We start from the raw sequence: 14899 nt of genomic DNA on the forward strand, positions 1-14899 counted from the left end.
GAGGTATATAGACGAGTGACAGATTTTGGTCATCATCGACCGTGGGTCAAAAATGCCACGAATATAAAACAAAATTTAGTGAAGAAAAAAACAAACATGTATATAATAGACACACGTACATCCAACACGCACAAGCATAGCTTCCCACTCGCTTTCTTACACACAAAAAATAAGTTTGAAATTTGTCTAGAATATACCTTTTACATTAATTTCATAGAATATTTCAGTTTGCAATTTAAGAAAATAAGAGAACCCCAGATATGGGCATCAAGTAACTTTAGCTCATTTCTTGTTCGAATTTTCGTTCCGCAGCCCTGCCGTGCACGATTACTATCAGTCATGCACAGAAATGAATAGCATTGTTGTCGAGCCCACCGGAGGTGCGGGGAGACTAAGGGATCGCCTGCGGCGTCTGTCCGTCCGTCGTCCGTCCGTCGGTCCGTCGTCCGTCCGTAACGCTACAAAAACTTGAATAACTCTCTACTGCGGTGTGCTTCATGTTTGGTAAAATGTGTAACTTTCCTCCAAGTTTGAATGAAATTGCAGTCCTCAGTAGAGAGTTATTCAAGTTTTTGTAGTGCTACGGACGGACGACGGACGGACGGACAGACGACGGACGGACAGACGCCGCAGGCGATCCCGAGTCTCCCCGCCCCTCCGGTGGGCTCGACAAAAACGACAAAAGTAGCAACATTACCGAGAGATGTCGCTCGACAGAGCTTTATCTGTATACCATGATATTGTCACGTCAGTACAATGTGTACCGTATACAGTATTATACTATCTGTCTACAAGTCGGCAGGTCTCATTCGCTAAAACGAGAGGAATATCGGGGATTTAACCACCTCAACGCGAAATGTATGTACATGTATATTGCAAATACAAGTTTTTTTTTTTCCATAGTCTTTTATTGATTCCATATTCAATACAATTTCATGATAAATCGAATCATATGTATTACAGAATTCACGATTTAACAAAACACAATTATAATGAAATCAAACCAAGCTGTACTTTCAGCAGGAACAGTGCATTAGCAAAGGAAATACAATTCACCGAGAAAAAAAAAAACAACAACATACACTGCTTACTTGCTCTCATTAAAATCAAATGGATCTGTCCTTTCAACATGACAGCGCATTCATAAAAAAGAAATATAAAAAAAAAGTATTTATATTAAATGGAGCTGTACTTTCAGCGTAACGGTGCTTCATACAAAGAAATATTTAACACATCAATATGCACCCAAATAAAATCGATATACAACCAAATGGAATCGATATTCCCGTTAATCACCCCCCTCCCCCTCCCCCTCCCCCCTCCCTCTCCCCTCTGCCCTTCCCCTCCCTTCCCCCCTTCCCCGTGGACATCTGGCTCCGGGTCCTTCCATACTTATTTTCAAATTTTCCCATTTACTAAAATGAATGGTTAAAGTTCCCTTCATTGATGCTAATTTCTTTTCCTCAAATCTATCCTCTAAAATATTATTTTTTATTTCACGATATGTAGGCGGCTTTCTATATTCTCTGCTTTTAAAAATCAAATATTTAACCAAAATTAAAATGTGATTTAACAACTGATGTTTTCCCCTATTATCCTCCTTCCACCCAAACAGAATTTCTTCCCAAGTACAATTTTTAAATTCAACATTCTCTATCATTTCTTCACATGATTCCCAGAGTAATTTCACATGCTCACAAATATAAAATAAGTGTTTGTATGTTTCTTCTTCTTTTTCACAAAAAGAGCATAAATTACTTGCAGTAAAACCAAACCTGAAAAGATGGTGATTTGTATAAACAATACCATGCATCAGTTTAAACTGAAACTCTCTTAATCGGCTATTTAATGTACATTGTCTTGGCCTTAAAAATATATTTTGTATCTCCTTGACAGAAAACCCATAATTTTGATTAATTCTATCAAAAATCAATACTGCACTTTCTTTTTCCTTAAGAAATTGCAAATACATTTGTTTTGATCTTAAATTGCTAATGGCGATTGTTTTCCCTCCTATAATAAAATCAGTTTCCAAAATATCTTTTTCTTTTTCTTTCATATTTCTCCTCCAACCCATCGGTATATTTTCATAAATACATCTTAACAAAAAAATATCTTTAACTCCTAGACCTAAATCTCTAAAATATCTATCACATTTCAATTCACCATTATTTCCTAATATATGTTTTAATCTATAAACTCCATTTTTATACATACTTTCATCATATATACAATTTCTATTCAATCGTATATATTTATTATTAAATATTATAACATTACCACTATACAAACTACTACTAACATTACTTCTCATTTGTTTCGTTTGTACCCACACTTCTAATAAATCCCTATAAAATAATGGAGCTCTCACTTTCAACAGCGCTGGTAAATAATCACACAAAAATATAAATTCTTCTCCTATATCTCTCGTAACAAAATTAAAATATTGCTTCCATTTCATATTTTCATCTTAAGAAGTTTCTTAACCCACATAACTCGTTGTGCTTTAACTAAATCAACAAAATTCATCATTTTTAACCCACCTTGTCTATAATCTGAAAACAATATATCTTTTTTAATTTTATCTCTTTTTCTTTTCCATATAAAATCAAAAACCAATTTGTCTAAAGAATCAAAAACCCACCTAGGAACTGGAGTGAGAGAAGCTCGATATATAACTTTTGAATAAATATGTACTTTGAGTAATTGAATCTTTCCCATCAAAGTTAGATCTCTTTGTTTCCAGAAATTCAAAAGAACTTTTATCTTACTCAAAATCTCTTTTAATCATATTTTCTTTTATTCCCTCGTCTAAAGAAAAGAAAACCCCAAGTATCTTCACAAAATCAACTGTTTCTCCAAAACTAGTATCTAATTTCAAATGCTGATATAATCCCAATCTTAATACTTTAGTCTTATCCATATTTACCTTTAATCCCGACATTTTTTCTAATTCTTCAAACAACATCTTTAACCTATAAATTGATTTCTCATTACGTATAAAAATAGTCATATCATCTGCATATAAAACTAATTTAATTTCCTCCTCTCCAAACTTTATTCCTTGTACAGAATTATCCCTTCGTAATCTATGCGCCATTATTTCCATGCATAAAATAAATAAATAAGGAGACAGTGGGTCACCCTGTCGAACACCTCTCTCCACTTTAAAATAACCGGTAGAAACCCCCTTATTCAAAACACAACTCAAAGCATTTGTATACAAAACTTGTACCCACTTTTGAAATGACGGGCCAAATCCAAAAGAAAGCAAAACCTTCAGAAGAAATTGATGAGAAATAGAATCAAAAGCCTTTTCAAAATCTATAGCCAATAAAAACCCTGGTAAATTATAATGAGATGTATGAAATATCATATCATCTATGATTCGAATGGCTTCCCCAATATTTCTTCCCTCAATATAACCTACTTGATCTCCCAAAATAACTTCATTCAAAATTTCCTTTATCCGTTTAGCTAAAATCTTTGTTAAAATCTTATAATCTACATTAAGAAGAGATATCGGTCTATAATTCTTCAATAAAAAAGGATCTTTCCCATCCTTAGCAATTAACTTAATTACTGCTTCCTTCTGTGAAGATGACATTTCCCCTTATTTGTATGCCTCATTTAAGGCTTCTCTTACTACTCCTCCAATCTCCGGCCAAAATATATTATAAAATTCAGTTGTCAGACCATCGTTCCCCGGCGATTTATTTAATTTTAATTCTTTTAATATCTCTATACACTCTTCATTACTTATCAAACCTTCACAATATTCTCGAGATTCCTCCTTTAATTTTGGTAAATCTTGAAAAAAACGTACGTTCCAGTCTTCTATATTCTTTGTATCTAATGTACTATACAATCTACTATAAAAATTCCCGATTTCTTCCACTATAATTTTTTCATCACTACAAATGACACCCTCCGATATCTTCAATTTCTTGATAATACGTTGTACTTCTCTTTTTATTCCTTTGCATTGACTGATTAAAATATCGTGAATCCCTTTCTCCACTTTCATACCACGAGGCTCGTGATCGAATCTTTATACCTTCATTTACATAATCATATGATTCCAGGGGCGGATCCAGGAATTTCGTAAAGAGGGGGCGTGTTTACAAAAATAAAGGGGGGGCGCACGCACCCCTCCCCCCATTTTTTTCTTTTTATTTCTTTTGTTTCAACAAAAAATAAAGGGGGGGCGTGCGCCGGTTGTGGTCCTCCCTGGATCCGCCCCTGGATTCCCTTAATTCCTTTTTTGTATTTTCCAGTCTTTCCAAAATCTCTTCACTCATATCATTCACAAGCTTCTGTTCTAAATCCCGTCCTTCTTTTTCCAATCGCTTTCTTAACATTCTCTTTTCTTTTGCTAATCTTTTAGAAAATTTTTGTGTAAAACTTCGAATCTTCATCTTCATAAAATCCCATAATAACCTTTTATCTTGTATTTCCATACTTAATTCATTTTTTAATTTAATGATTTCCTTTTTCATCTCTAATACATATACCTGATTTTCACAAAGACTATTATTAAATTTCCAATATGATCCTCTTCTTTTTTCCCATCTATTTCCTGTTTTATTATATAAATGCAAAAATATTGCATGATGATCCGGAGCAACAGATGGAATTATTTCACATGTTATACTTACTTCATCCAAACTTTCAGATATTATCCAATAATCCAGTCTACTTTGCATAAAAGGATTTTTTTTTTGAGTATAAGTAAATTGCCTTTTCAAAGGATGCCTAATTCTCCAAATATCCAAATAATTATTTTCTGACATAAATTCCTCAACTACTTGATTAATTCTTTTTGGAGTCCTATCCACAGAATAACCAAAATAATCTAATTCAATATCCCTAATCATATTAAAATCACCGCCTACTATCACCGGATACCCTTTCTTATTAATTTTAGCAAGAGTTTTACAAACCTCTTTCCAAAATATCAATTGATCACTTTCATGATTTCTTGTGGGAAAATAAACATTACCTAATACCAATCTGGTACCTTGTATCTTACAATCTATAAATATATATCTACCTTCATTGTCTCGAAAAACCTGAAACACATCAATATCAACCTTTGGGGAGATTAACACAAGCACCCCTCTACTGTGATTAGAACCATGACTAAAATAACAGGGACCTTCCCACACCGAACTCCATTTGTCCTCTATATCTCTGGTACTAAATGTTTCCTGTAAAAAAACAATATCTGCACCTTTATCTTTACACCACAAAAAAATTCTATCTCTTTTCCCCCTGTCTCTAATTCCCTTTACATTAAGTGAATACATTTTGCAATCTATAGAATCTTTTCCAGATTCATCTGTATTACTCATTATCAAAAATATCTGAAATATGTCTCAAAAACAAACCTAACCTCAGAAAAGTACGAAGTTGCCCGGAACCAGATGCCCACCTCTTAAAACCCCCAGTAACAATAATCCAGAACATCTTTTCTTAACCCCACAGCCTTCTCCCCACCTACCAAGCAATCAGTATTCAAAACTCAAGCATTGTACATATGACACATGAAATCTTAAACAAAATGACTTTTTGCAACCAACATTGCCTTCAAGACGAGTTTAACATGTTCAAATAAAACATCGATCTTCATTTGCATGTAGAAGCTCCCTAAGGCCTTCACCAATTCCTTCGCGCTAAAATTGATAATGTACATTGCACCATAATGGCTGACAAACTAACAACCCTCACTCACAAACGAAGAGAGAGCGAGAAAAAAAACCCACACACCTGTCTGTTCTCATTGTGACATCATCTTATGCAGAATATAAGCTGGTACATTCCTTCCCCGTAGAACGCCGCAAAGCGACTGAAACGGAGAAGAGATAAGAAAAAATGGCATCCCTAACCCCCACACTCCTCGGAAAACACCCCCGACCAGCCCTGTGAATACTCAGACGAGTGGCCGCGGGCCTTCTGAGCCGCGCTCCCCAATCTCCCATGCACGCCATACCTGAAACTCGGAAAAAAATGCCGCCTTTAGTCAATACAGATATTATCAATTCCTAAATCAAAATACATCAAAATCAGACACTTGTTTCTATTTTTATCTTAAAACAAGTCCTACATTTACAGAGCAAATACAAAAAAGAAAAAGAGATCTTATTATAACTTTTGTATTTAAATGCATGAGAAACCGTGGGGGCGCGACCCACCAACCCGCCCATCTAAACCCAAAACATGGCCGGCCTATAGAAGTGTCCCCCGAAATGCGAAAACCGTGAAGCCTCCGAACCCCACAATCCTTCCACCCTCTACTCGGCCCCTCCCGCACCACTCCACAGGGGACCTCCCTCTCCCTCTCATATGGATTTGCAAAACTGGAGAGGACCTCCTTTTCAAGGAAAAATCACTGTATACTGACTACAATGTGAAAAATCCCCGAATAACCATATTTCAGCCATTAAACATCCTGTTTAGCATGTACATACATGTATCAACCTGGTCACAACAACAAGTTTCAATAAATGAATCGATCGATTTTCCACTTTTTTTTTGCATCGACTTCGATAAAGGTGATCTTTACACGCAGAAATGAAATAACGTCAATGCAGATCAAATTTTAGTCAGTACACAATATTGCAAGGTGGAGAAAAAAAAGAAATACATGTAATAATAATAATAATAATAATAATAATAATAATAATAATAATAACAATAACAATAATAATAATAATAATAATAATAATAATAATAATAATAATAATAATAATAATAATAATGATAATAATAATAACTATTTCTTATTGAGCGCTTTTACAGGACCTGATCATAGCGCTGTACATACATCAACGAGCAACATTCACAAAGCATAACTTAGTAGTTACAATTGAAATAGTTCAGTCTTGAGTTTCCTTCTAAACATTTCTTCTGAATCACATAGGCGGAGTTGTTTTGGTAGAGTGTTCCAGACAACAGATCCAGCATGTGAAAATGTACGTTCGAAAGCTTTATAGACAAGAAGGGCTAGTTTGAAATCGGTACGCTCTTTGATGGGGAGCCAGTGTAACTGCTTCAGTAAAGGAGCACTCGGGGAACTTCTCTTTCCACCAAGCACCAGGCGAGCCGCTCGATTTTGGACTTTTTGGAGTCTTTTCATATCACTGACATTCATATTTGCCAGCAGAGAATTTCCATAATCAAGCCTGCTCAGAACTAGAGAGCGCACTGCATGGTTACATGCATCTTCTGTAAGATACTTTCGAACATGAGATATGTTTCTCAGATGGAGGTTTGCTGTCTGGCACACTCTACTGACATGATCTGTCATCGACAGTATCTGGTCAAAACGAACACCTAGATTTTTTACAGTGTGTGATACATTAACAGTAGTGTTTCCAAGCCGAATGCTTGTATCTCCCGTAGGGGGTAATAGTCTACTAGATGAGAAAACAATGCTTTGAGTTTTGTCCTCATTTAACATCAACATATTACTCGCCATCCAGTGCCTTAACTCATGTATGCATTCCTCCAGTTTAATCCGGGCTTCGTTCATGTACAATGTATTCAGAGATGTAATAAATTGTCTTTTATCTATGAATAAATATAATTTATCTAAAGGACAAGTCCACCTTCATAATCATACAAAAGACCTGAGAGAATGCAGCAATGCATGAGGATAAATTGGACAATCTGTTCAAAAGTTATGAATTTGTGAAGTTTCAGTGCCGCCATCGCTGGATGAGAAGACTACTACAGATTGTGATGCACAGAACGATACAAGGAAAGTATATGAAAAAATATTTTCCCTTTTCTCGCATAATGATAGAACACTTGACGTGCCTCTTTCAAAAGGCAGGGGGAATAATATTACCCTTAACATAATATTATGTCAGTATAGCGAGTCGAGGGGATGCATATTTTAAAAAAAAATGTAATTTTGTGGAATTCTCTTTATATTTTCCTTATATCGTTTTATATAGGCATATGACATCATACACTATTGTAGTCTTCTAATCCAACAGTGACTTTGCAGAAACTTCAAATATTCATATATTTTGAATGGATTGTGATTTTCCTCAAACTTTCACTAATATGTTCTACTGATATTGTTGCATTCTCTCAATCCTTATGTATATGAAGGTGGACTTGTCTTTTAAAGGGCGTCCATCAAGATGAATAAGAAATTAAAACAGTTCAGATTCACATTTAAGTAAAGCTTTCTGTTTATGCACAAATAAACTGGAAAGTTTCCTACTTTGCATTCTATTTCTGGTCGACAGTTCGGCCCATGTTGTTTGAAAAAAAGAGTCCTAACTGCGTCGGGTGCGATGCAGTGAAAAGATTACATTATTACATCGTCGATCAACTATCGACGACGCATAATTATTCTGCCAATGAAGAGAAAACTTAGATTCAAGATATCTCAACTTGAAATGAACATTGGTAGTATATGGCCTACTCGCAGGATGTCTTCAGACATGTAACGTGGGTGGCTAACTAATTCTGTGTCAGAGTACGAATGCTTATACCTCTGTATACGATGACAACTAGTGTACTCATCATAGGCGCCGGAAGTGGGGGGGGGGGGGGGGGCCGCCCCCCCCCCCAATCCAAAAAGTGTGTGTGTGGGGGGGGGGGGCAAAACGCATTTTTGCCCCCCCCCCAAAAAAAAGCCCCCCTCAAAAAAATAAATAAAATAAAGTAAAAAAATTAAAAAATAAATAGATAAGAATAAATGAAATGAAATGAATATATATATATATATATATATATATATATATATATATATAAATAAAATACAAATAGGGAAATTTATTAGCTAAGACTAGTAATTCTAACTCTCATAAGTTTAGACATTCATTTTTTCGTTGCGTGTAAGCAGATTATCTCAACCGCATTCAACGGTAACCGCTGCAGTTTTTAGAGGCCTTTGGCTATGGAAAATCGTGTAAATATCAAAATGTTAGCTTTAAGCACTGGCGGATTTAGAGGCAGGCACAACTGGCCCACGCACAAGCATACACACCCTCAAAATTACTCTTCCACAAGGTGCCCCCCACCCCCATGTCTCGACCCACGGTACACCATTGTACACACACACACACACATATATATATATATATATATATATATATATATATATATATATATATATATATGTATATGTGTGTGTGGGTTCGTGTGTGTGTGTGTGTGTGTGTGTGTGTGTGTGTGTGTGTGTGTGTGTGTGTGTGTGTGTGTGTGTGTGTGTATGTGTACTTGTAACATATGTATGGTCTATCGTGAGCCCCCTCCAATATTTGCCCCCAATCCAAAACTGCTTCCGGCGCGCCTGGTACTCATTACTTGTGATTGTTTGTTTGTTTGTTTTTTTTTTTTTAAGTTTGGTAACAATGACAGATAATGAAGAAGTGATTAGACTCGAATCGACTCTTACCATTTCATTTTGTCGACCAGACTGCGCAAGTCGCTGCTCTCAGCTTGGCAATATAAGAGTCAGGAGAGTGACAGTGGATAATTTTCTCTCCAGATTTATGGTATAAAACAGTGGTTCCCATCTGCAATACGATAGTCGTGATTAGGGGATGTGTCAGTAATTAGAGGTTTTTTTTTCCATCTCTTTGTGTGTTCCTTTGACACACGCTTGCTCTTATTTTTACAGTTATCATTACTTTATCACAATGAATAATACTACTGAAAGCATCGATTATGCATTATATTCCTTCTCCGTAAACGAGACTCCATTCGGAAATGACACCAATTTCGAAGGGGGCGGCATGCCTCCCCTTCTGCGCCCACCCCCCAGTCTCAGTGGTTTGGTGTTTTTCTCTGTCTACATTAGTCTCATTATCATATCGAACGTGGCCACCTTCGTCGCCTTCTTGGTGGAGAAACAACTGCAGACGTATAGCAACTACTACATCATTAACCTGGTTCTGGCAGACCTGTTGGTTGGCTTCGTGCTCATCGCCCAGATCGTCAACGTGTATCATCCGGAAACCTGGCTGTGCAAGACTCACCTGGGGTTGAACGACGCCCTGCTCACCGTGTCCATCATCGGTATCGTGGTTATTTGCATCGACCGACATCGGGCGGCCTTCGATCCGATAGGCCACTTCACGTCCCGCCGGAAGAGCAAGGCTCTGCTGGCCAATGCCGCCACTTGGGTGATCTCACTAGCCTTCTGGCTGCCCTACACCATCGTATGGGACATCGTAGCCACCCAGGCCGATCCCGACAATCCGTTCAACGACGCCTGCGTTCCCAGGTACGGGATTCGCCTGTGGACATCGGTGCTGCCGATCGCCTTGACGATCGGACTGCCCCTGGTCCTCATCGCCGTCCTGTACAGTCGCATTTACTGGAAGATCCGACATTCGCTGGGCCCGCGTCACGTCCGCCAGCAGTTCGGGAAGGACAACACGGCCGAAACAGCTCAGAAGCAGTCTCCAAGCAAGTTAGTGGGCGTGGTCGATGCTAAAGAAACACGGGAGAGCTCGGAAAAGACAAAGTCAACCTCGGTGGACAAGTCGAAGCAGGACTCTTCGACAAAGGCAACCAGTGCAAGTGAAAAGGAAGTCAAAGTAAGTTCCTATTTTCGCAAAGAACCTTATTAATACCTTTTCATTCGTTCATTCATTCATTCATTTTTTCCATCTCCAACAAAACTTGTAAGTACTTTTTTTTAACGTAAGATATAAGTGCATATATTTATGTCAGCTCTACAGAATATGATGAATGCAATTTAAGGATATATCATTGATAAGGCATAAGCAAATAAAAGAAAAAAACACAAAAAGCATTCTGAAGGTTAGAAAATGCAGGAGATGGGGATCGAGGAATGCTGAAGAAGTAATGCTTGTATATGGTGCATTCCCCCCAACACATAGTAAAACAATTATACATTTAATTGATCTTCTATTTTTGTACATGAAACTACAATTACAAAACGAATTACACGAACTAAGAATTATTAAAATCTAACTAGCCCCAGAAAAACACCCAGACAAATCCCATCACCAAGTCGCTGTACTTCTTAAGAGATAATAGGAAAGAAGAGAGAGAGAGAGAGAGAGAGAGAGAGCAAAAGAAGAACTGATAACATGGTTTGAAAATACAATGAAAAAAAAAATGTCGATCGCGAAGACAAAAAGTAATGGGTGAAAGGAGCCACTGAGCTATACGCATATAATATGTTGAAGAAAAAATGAAATGAAATGCTCAGGTACTTTTACAATCGTTGAGATATCAGCAGAGATTTATTCTTTTTGATTTGAATATAAAAAAAAAAGAAATCGTATTTATTGATGAAGTTCAAATGAATTTTTGCAAACATCTAAAAGAATATTCTTTAGATCCATTTTTTTTAAAAGCGATTCAAACTCGTAGACGTTTTTAAGCTGTATAGTACAAAATTTTGGTCCAACAAAAATAAACGTGTATTGAGCAAATAAGGTCCTGGTTAAAGGCAAATGAAATTCATTAGAGTGACGAATTTGGGTGTCTGTGGAAGGAGTTGTTTTTCACAAACGTGCCAGTGAAAGTGGGAGGTAATAAATTGTTACTGAATTTCTTCATGAATTGACCAAGATGATAAAGATAAGATCAGTGACCTTTAGGGAATCCCATTTGCATGCCTTAAATGAAGAGTTGTATAAACACAGTGGTATGTTGAAGAGAGTATCATTTTAGAAACTCCCATAAAGTATTGAAAGTGGAAGGTAACATTTAGTACATTTTTATTGACCGTTAGATTTTGAATTGAATTCTTTTCGGGGCTCACCATAAATTCCAGTACATCACTAAGCTACCTTTGCAGACCCATGCACTGCATGTGTGTCCATCATGTATATTTTGTGAATAAAGTTCATCAAAACTTACAAACATTTCTATATACATTATTGCCACTCACTCATGTTACTTATTACATAAGCTCTTATACTTTTAGATTTGTGTTTATAGATAAAAAAAATACAGAAGACTGCAACAAAAAGGCTTAAGTGTGGCTGACACACAGAACTACTGAGTAGTTGAGTTTTGTGCGTTGTTCAAATTGTAGATAACTGTTGACTTCCAAATTTCTAAGCAGTGGCCTAAACAAGTCCCCTGAGGTTCATATTTAATGTTTTGCTGCATTTTGGGAGTTCTGTAAAAGGTATCCCCTACCTTTAAAATCGTATTGTCAATCAATAAAACGTCAGTATGAGATCTCCACGATACACACTACATTGCGAATTATACGAAGGGTTTTTTTGTTTTTGTTTTTTTATGGAGACGTAACAGTCTATCAAGATACATTGAATGAGTGTTTCCCCAAGCTATGGTATCGAAATTAAGATAAGGCATGCTCCGAATCAAGGTTGAAATTGACATTAAAAGGATGGGGTTGGAAAATAAAACTTAACTTTGTTTATGACACCATTGTCACAAGATATTGTATGACAAATATCATTAATATGTGTCTTCCACAAAATCTTATTGTCAATTGTCAATCCTAAGAACTTCGTTGATAAAACTACATCAGTAACAGTATCATAATATAAACTATAACTATTCAACATGTTCAAAGAATTACTAAATGACATACACTTAGTCTTAAGAAGTTTCAAAGACACTTTCTTTGATCTTATCCAATGGAGCAACTTTTGAAGTTCTGAATTTAAGGTTTCCAGCAAGGTGTGGGAATCTGGATGTGAACAAAAAATACGTTTGAGTCATCTGCAATCAACAAGAAAGGTAAAACTTTAGAGACATTTTTCATATCATTTATGAACGTTGTAAACAAAAGAGTCCCAGTAGACTGCGTTGAGGAACACCGCAATTGACGGATTTTTTTTTTCTTTCTCGAGCTTTGACCAGACAAAGAAACACATAATGACGCGGCATTTGGCCTTCAGCCAAATAGCAGTGAAAAGCTCATCAGAATGTATAGATAACTTGAACTTGAACTTCACTTTCGGATTATTGAACTCTCGGAATAACGAACTGCAACCTCTTCAACTCTGTCGCTCTCCTTTTCTTGATTTTCTTTTATCTTTAGCAGGAAAAAGCTCAAGACCGAGAATCACGCTCTACAACTCGCAAGGCAACCCGTACCCTGACCTTCATCATCATCTCTTTCCTGGTTGCCTGGATACCACACATCGTCTTTCTGCTGGTCACCACACTGGACCAATCCCTGCTGTTTGGCGGGAAGATCCCTCCCCCAGCTCTTTTCTTCACCTCTCTCATGCGCTACACCAACAGCTTCTTGAACCCTGTCAGCTATGCAGCCGCTCAACCCCTGTTCCGCACGACAATTGTGAAGCTGTTCTGCTGTCCATGGCGTTATATCAAATAACATGATGAAGTTAGATAATATGTTACTAATATCAATATCGATAAGAATAATAATCTGTATTTGAGAATGATAGGCCTGCACAGTCTATTCTTGTACTCCTTTCACTTGATTAAATTTCACATTGTACTTCAAGCGTTCTTACTTCGTTCTATAATTCCTATATTACGAAAAGAAAGGAGATTATTAAGCTTGGCAACTGGAGGGTGACGATTTCATATTTCACATATTTCAATGCTTTAATCATCTTTATTGATCCATTTGTGGAAATTTAGTTTCCATGCCCGTTTACACAATGCAACACAATGCAATGTAATTCAGCACACTCATCACACACACACACACACCAAAAAAACCAACAACAACAAACAAACAAAAAACAACAACATGTAGACAACCCTAACGAAATGGCGATGATACATTAAAACAATACAGTCGTTATCAACGACAACACAATACTGAACAATAATATGCATAATTATATCAAGGCATAAACGAATGAATCAAATGCAAATTGATAAATATTTTGGAAAATAACAATAACCTATGAGATTGTTATATTTTGGTGAAACATTTCAAATCAACTTCAATTAAACAGTTATACGGTCTTTGACAATGGCTGCCAAGTGACTTGGGAATTCATATCTTTAGGCGAAAGCAGTGCAACAGTACATAAATGATACTTTCTTTCAGCACGTCTAATAAATCATCCCACTGGTCTTATAGTCTGTGTCCATTGCAAATATTCAGTACAACTGCGTGTCTCTCCGCTTTCTCTCTTCGTGGACAATACATTATACACTTAAAATTGAAAATGCACTATTTGTTCAAATTTACATTAATCAAAAACTTAAAAAAAAAGAAAAAGAAAAGCACAGTGATTTAAGTGTCAACGAAATTAGATCGGACGCCATAGAAAAATAAAGAGATAATAATGAGTCATAAAACAACAGTGTTATTTGCAGTCGTAGAAGTTATATTGAAAAGGTGTTATAATCAAGTCTTCACAAGTATCGACACGCTTCACGCTGCGTAAACCCAAATGATGTTTATATGTGAATTGTCAAATGGCGTTGATATTCTGCTATTCATGGTGATGTATCTTTTGGGCGTATGATGTTGCTATGGTCAGGCATAATTCGTCACAATAACATACACTTATATGGATACATGCACATTCGGTTACAGCTCGTTATTTAGAAATTTCGTCAATCCGAAACTAAAAGAAGGTTCCTTTTTACGAGGATCCGTTAGTACGCACGTTTGTTTGTTTGTTTTTTGTTTTCGAATTGACGAACCTTCTAAATAACATTGTCCGTGCATTTACTTCACACAAACAAAACAGCACATTCATGCGTGAATACACATAATTGTCATGCACCGTAGTTTTGTGTTTATACATTGACGCACTATTTTGGTTGAAGAATATTCTGATTCAATCTATCCAAGATAGGATACTCTGTTAAGAACTTCACTGCGCGTCATTGAAAGCTGTGTTTGAAGCTACTTCATTAAAAAGAAATGAATCCAATAAATTTTCCCAACATCACACACTGTATCACAAGAGTGGTGAGAAACTTG

The 14899-nt window shown here is 36.4% G+C and overlaps 1 protein-coding gene across 1 annotated transcript in view; it reads left to right on the forward strand.

Moving 5' to 3' along the window:
• The window catches only part of LOC140244322 (5-hydroxytryptamine receptor 1F-like), a 76923-nt gene extending 63602 nt beyond the window's left edge, over positions 1-13321 (forward strand). Inside the window, exons 4-6 of the mRNA XM_072323966.1 lie at positions 8864-8885; positions 9824-10565; positions 13025-13321. Of these exons, the coding sequence (XP_072180067.1) occupies positions 8864-8885; positions 9824-10565; positions 13025-13321 (1061 nt within the window). The remainder of the gene's footprint in view (positions 1-8863; positions 8886-9823; positions 10566-13024) is intronic.
• The last annotated feature ends 1578 nt before the right edge of the window (positions 13322-14899 follow it).

This window comes from Diadema setosum, chromosome 21 (genome assembly GCF_964275005.1).
Source record: "Diadema setosum chromosome 21, eeDiaSeto1, whole genome shotgun sequence".
NCBI lineage: Eukaryota > Metazoa > Echinodermata > Echinoidea > Diadematoida > Diadematidae > Diadema > Diadema setosum.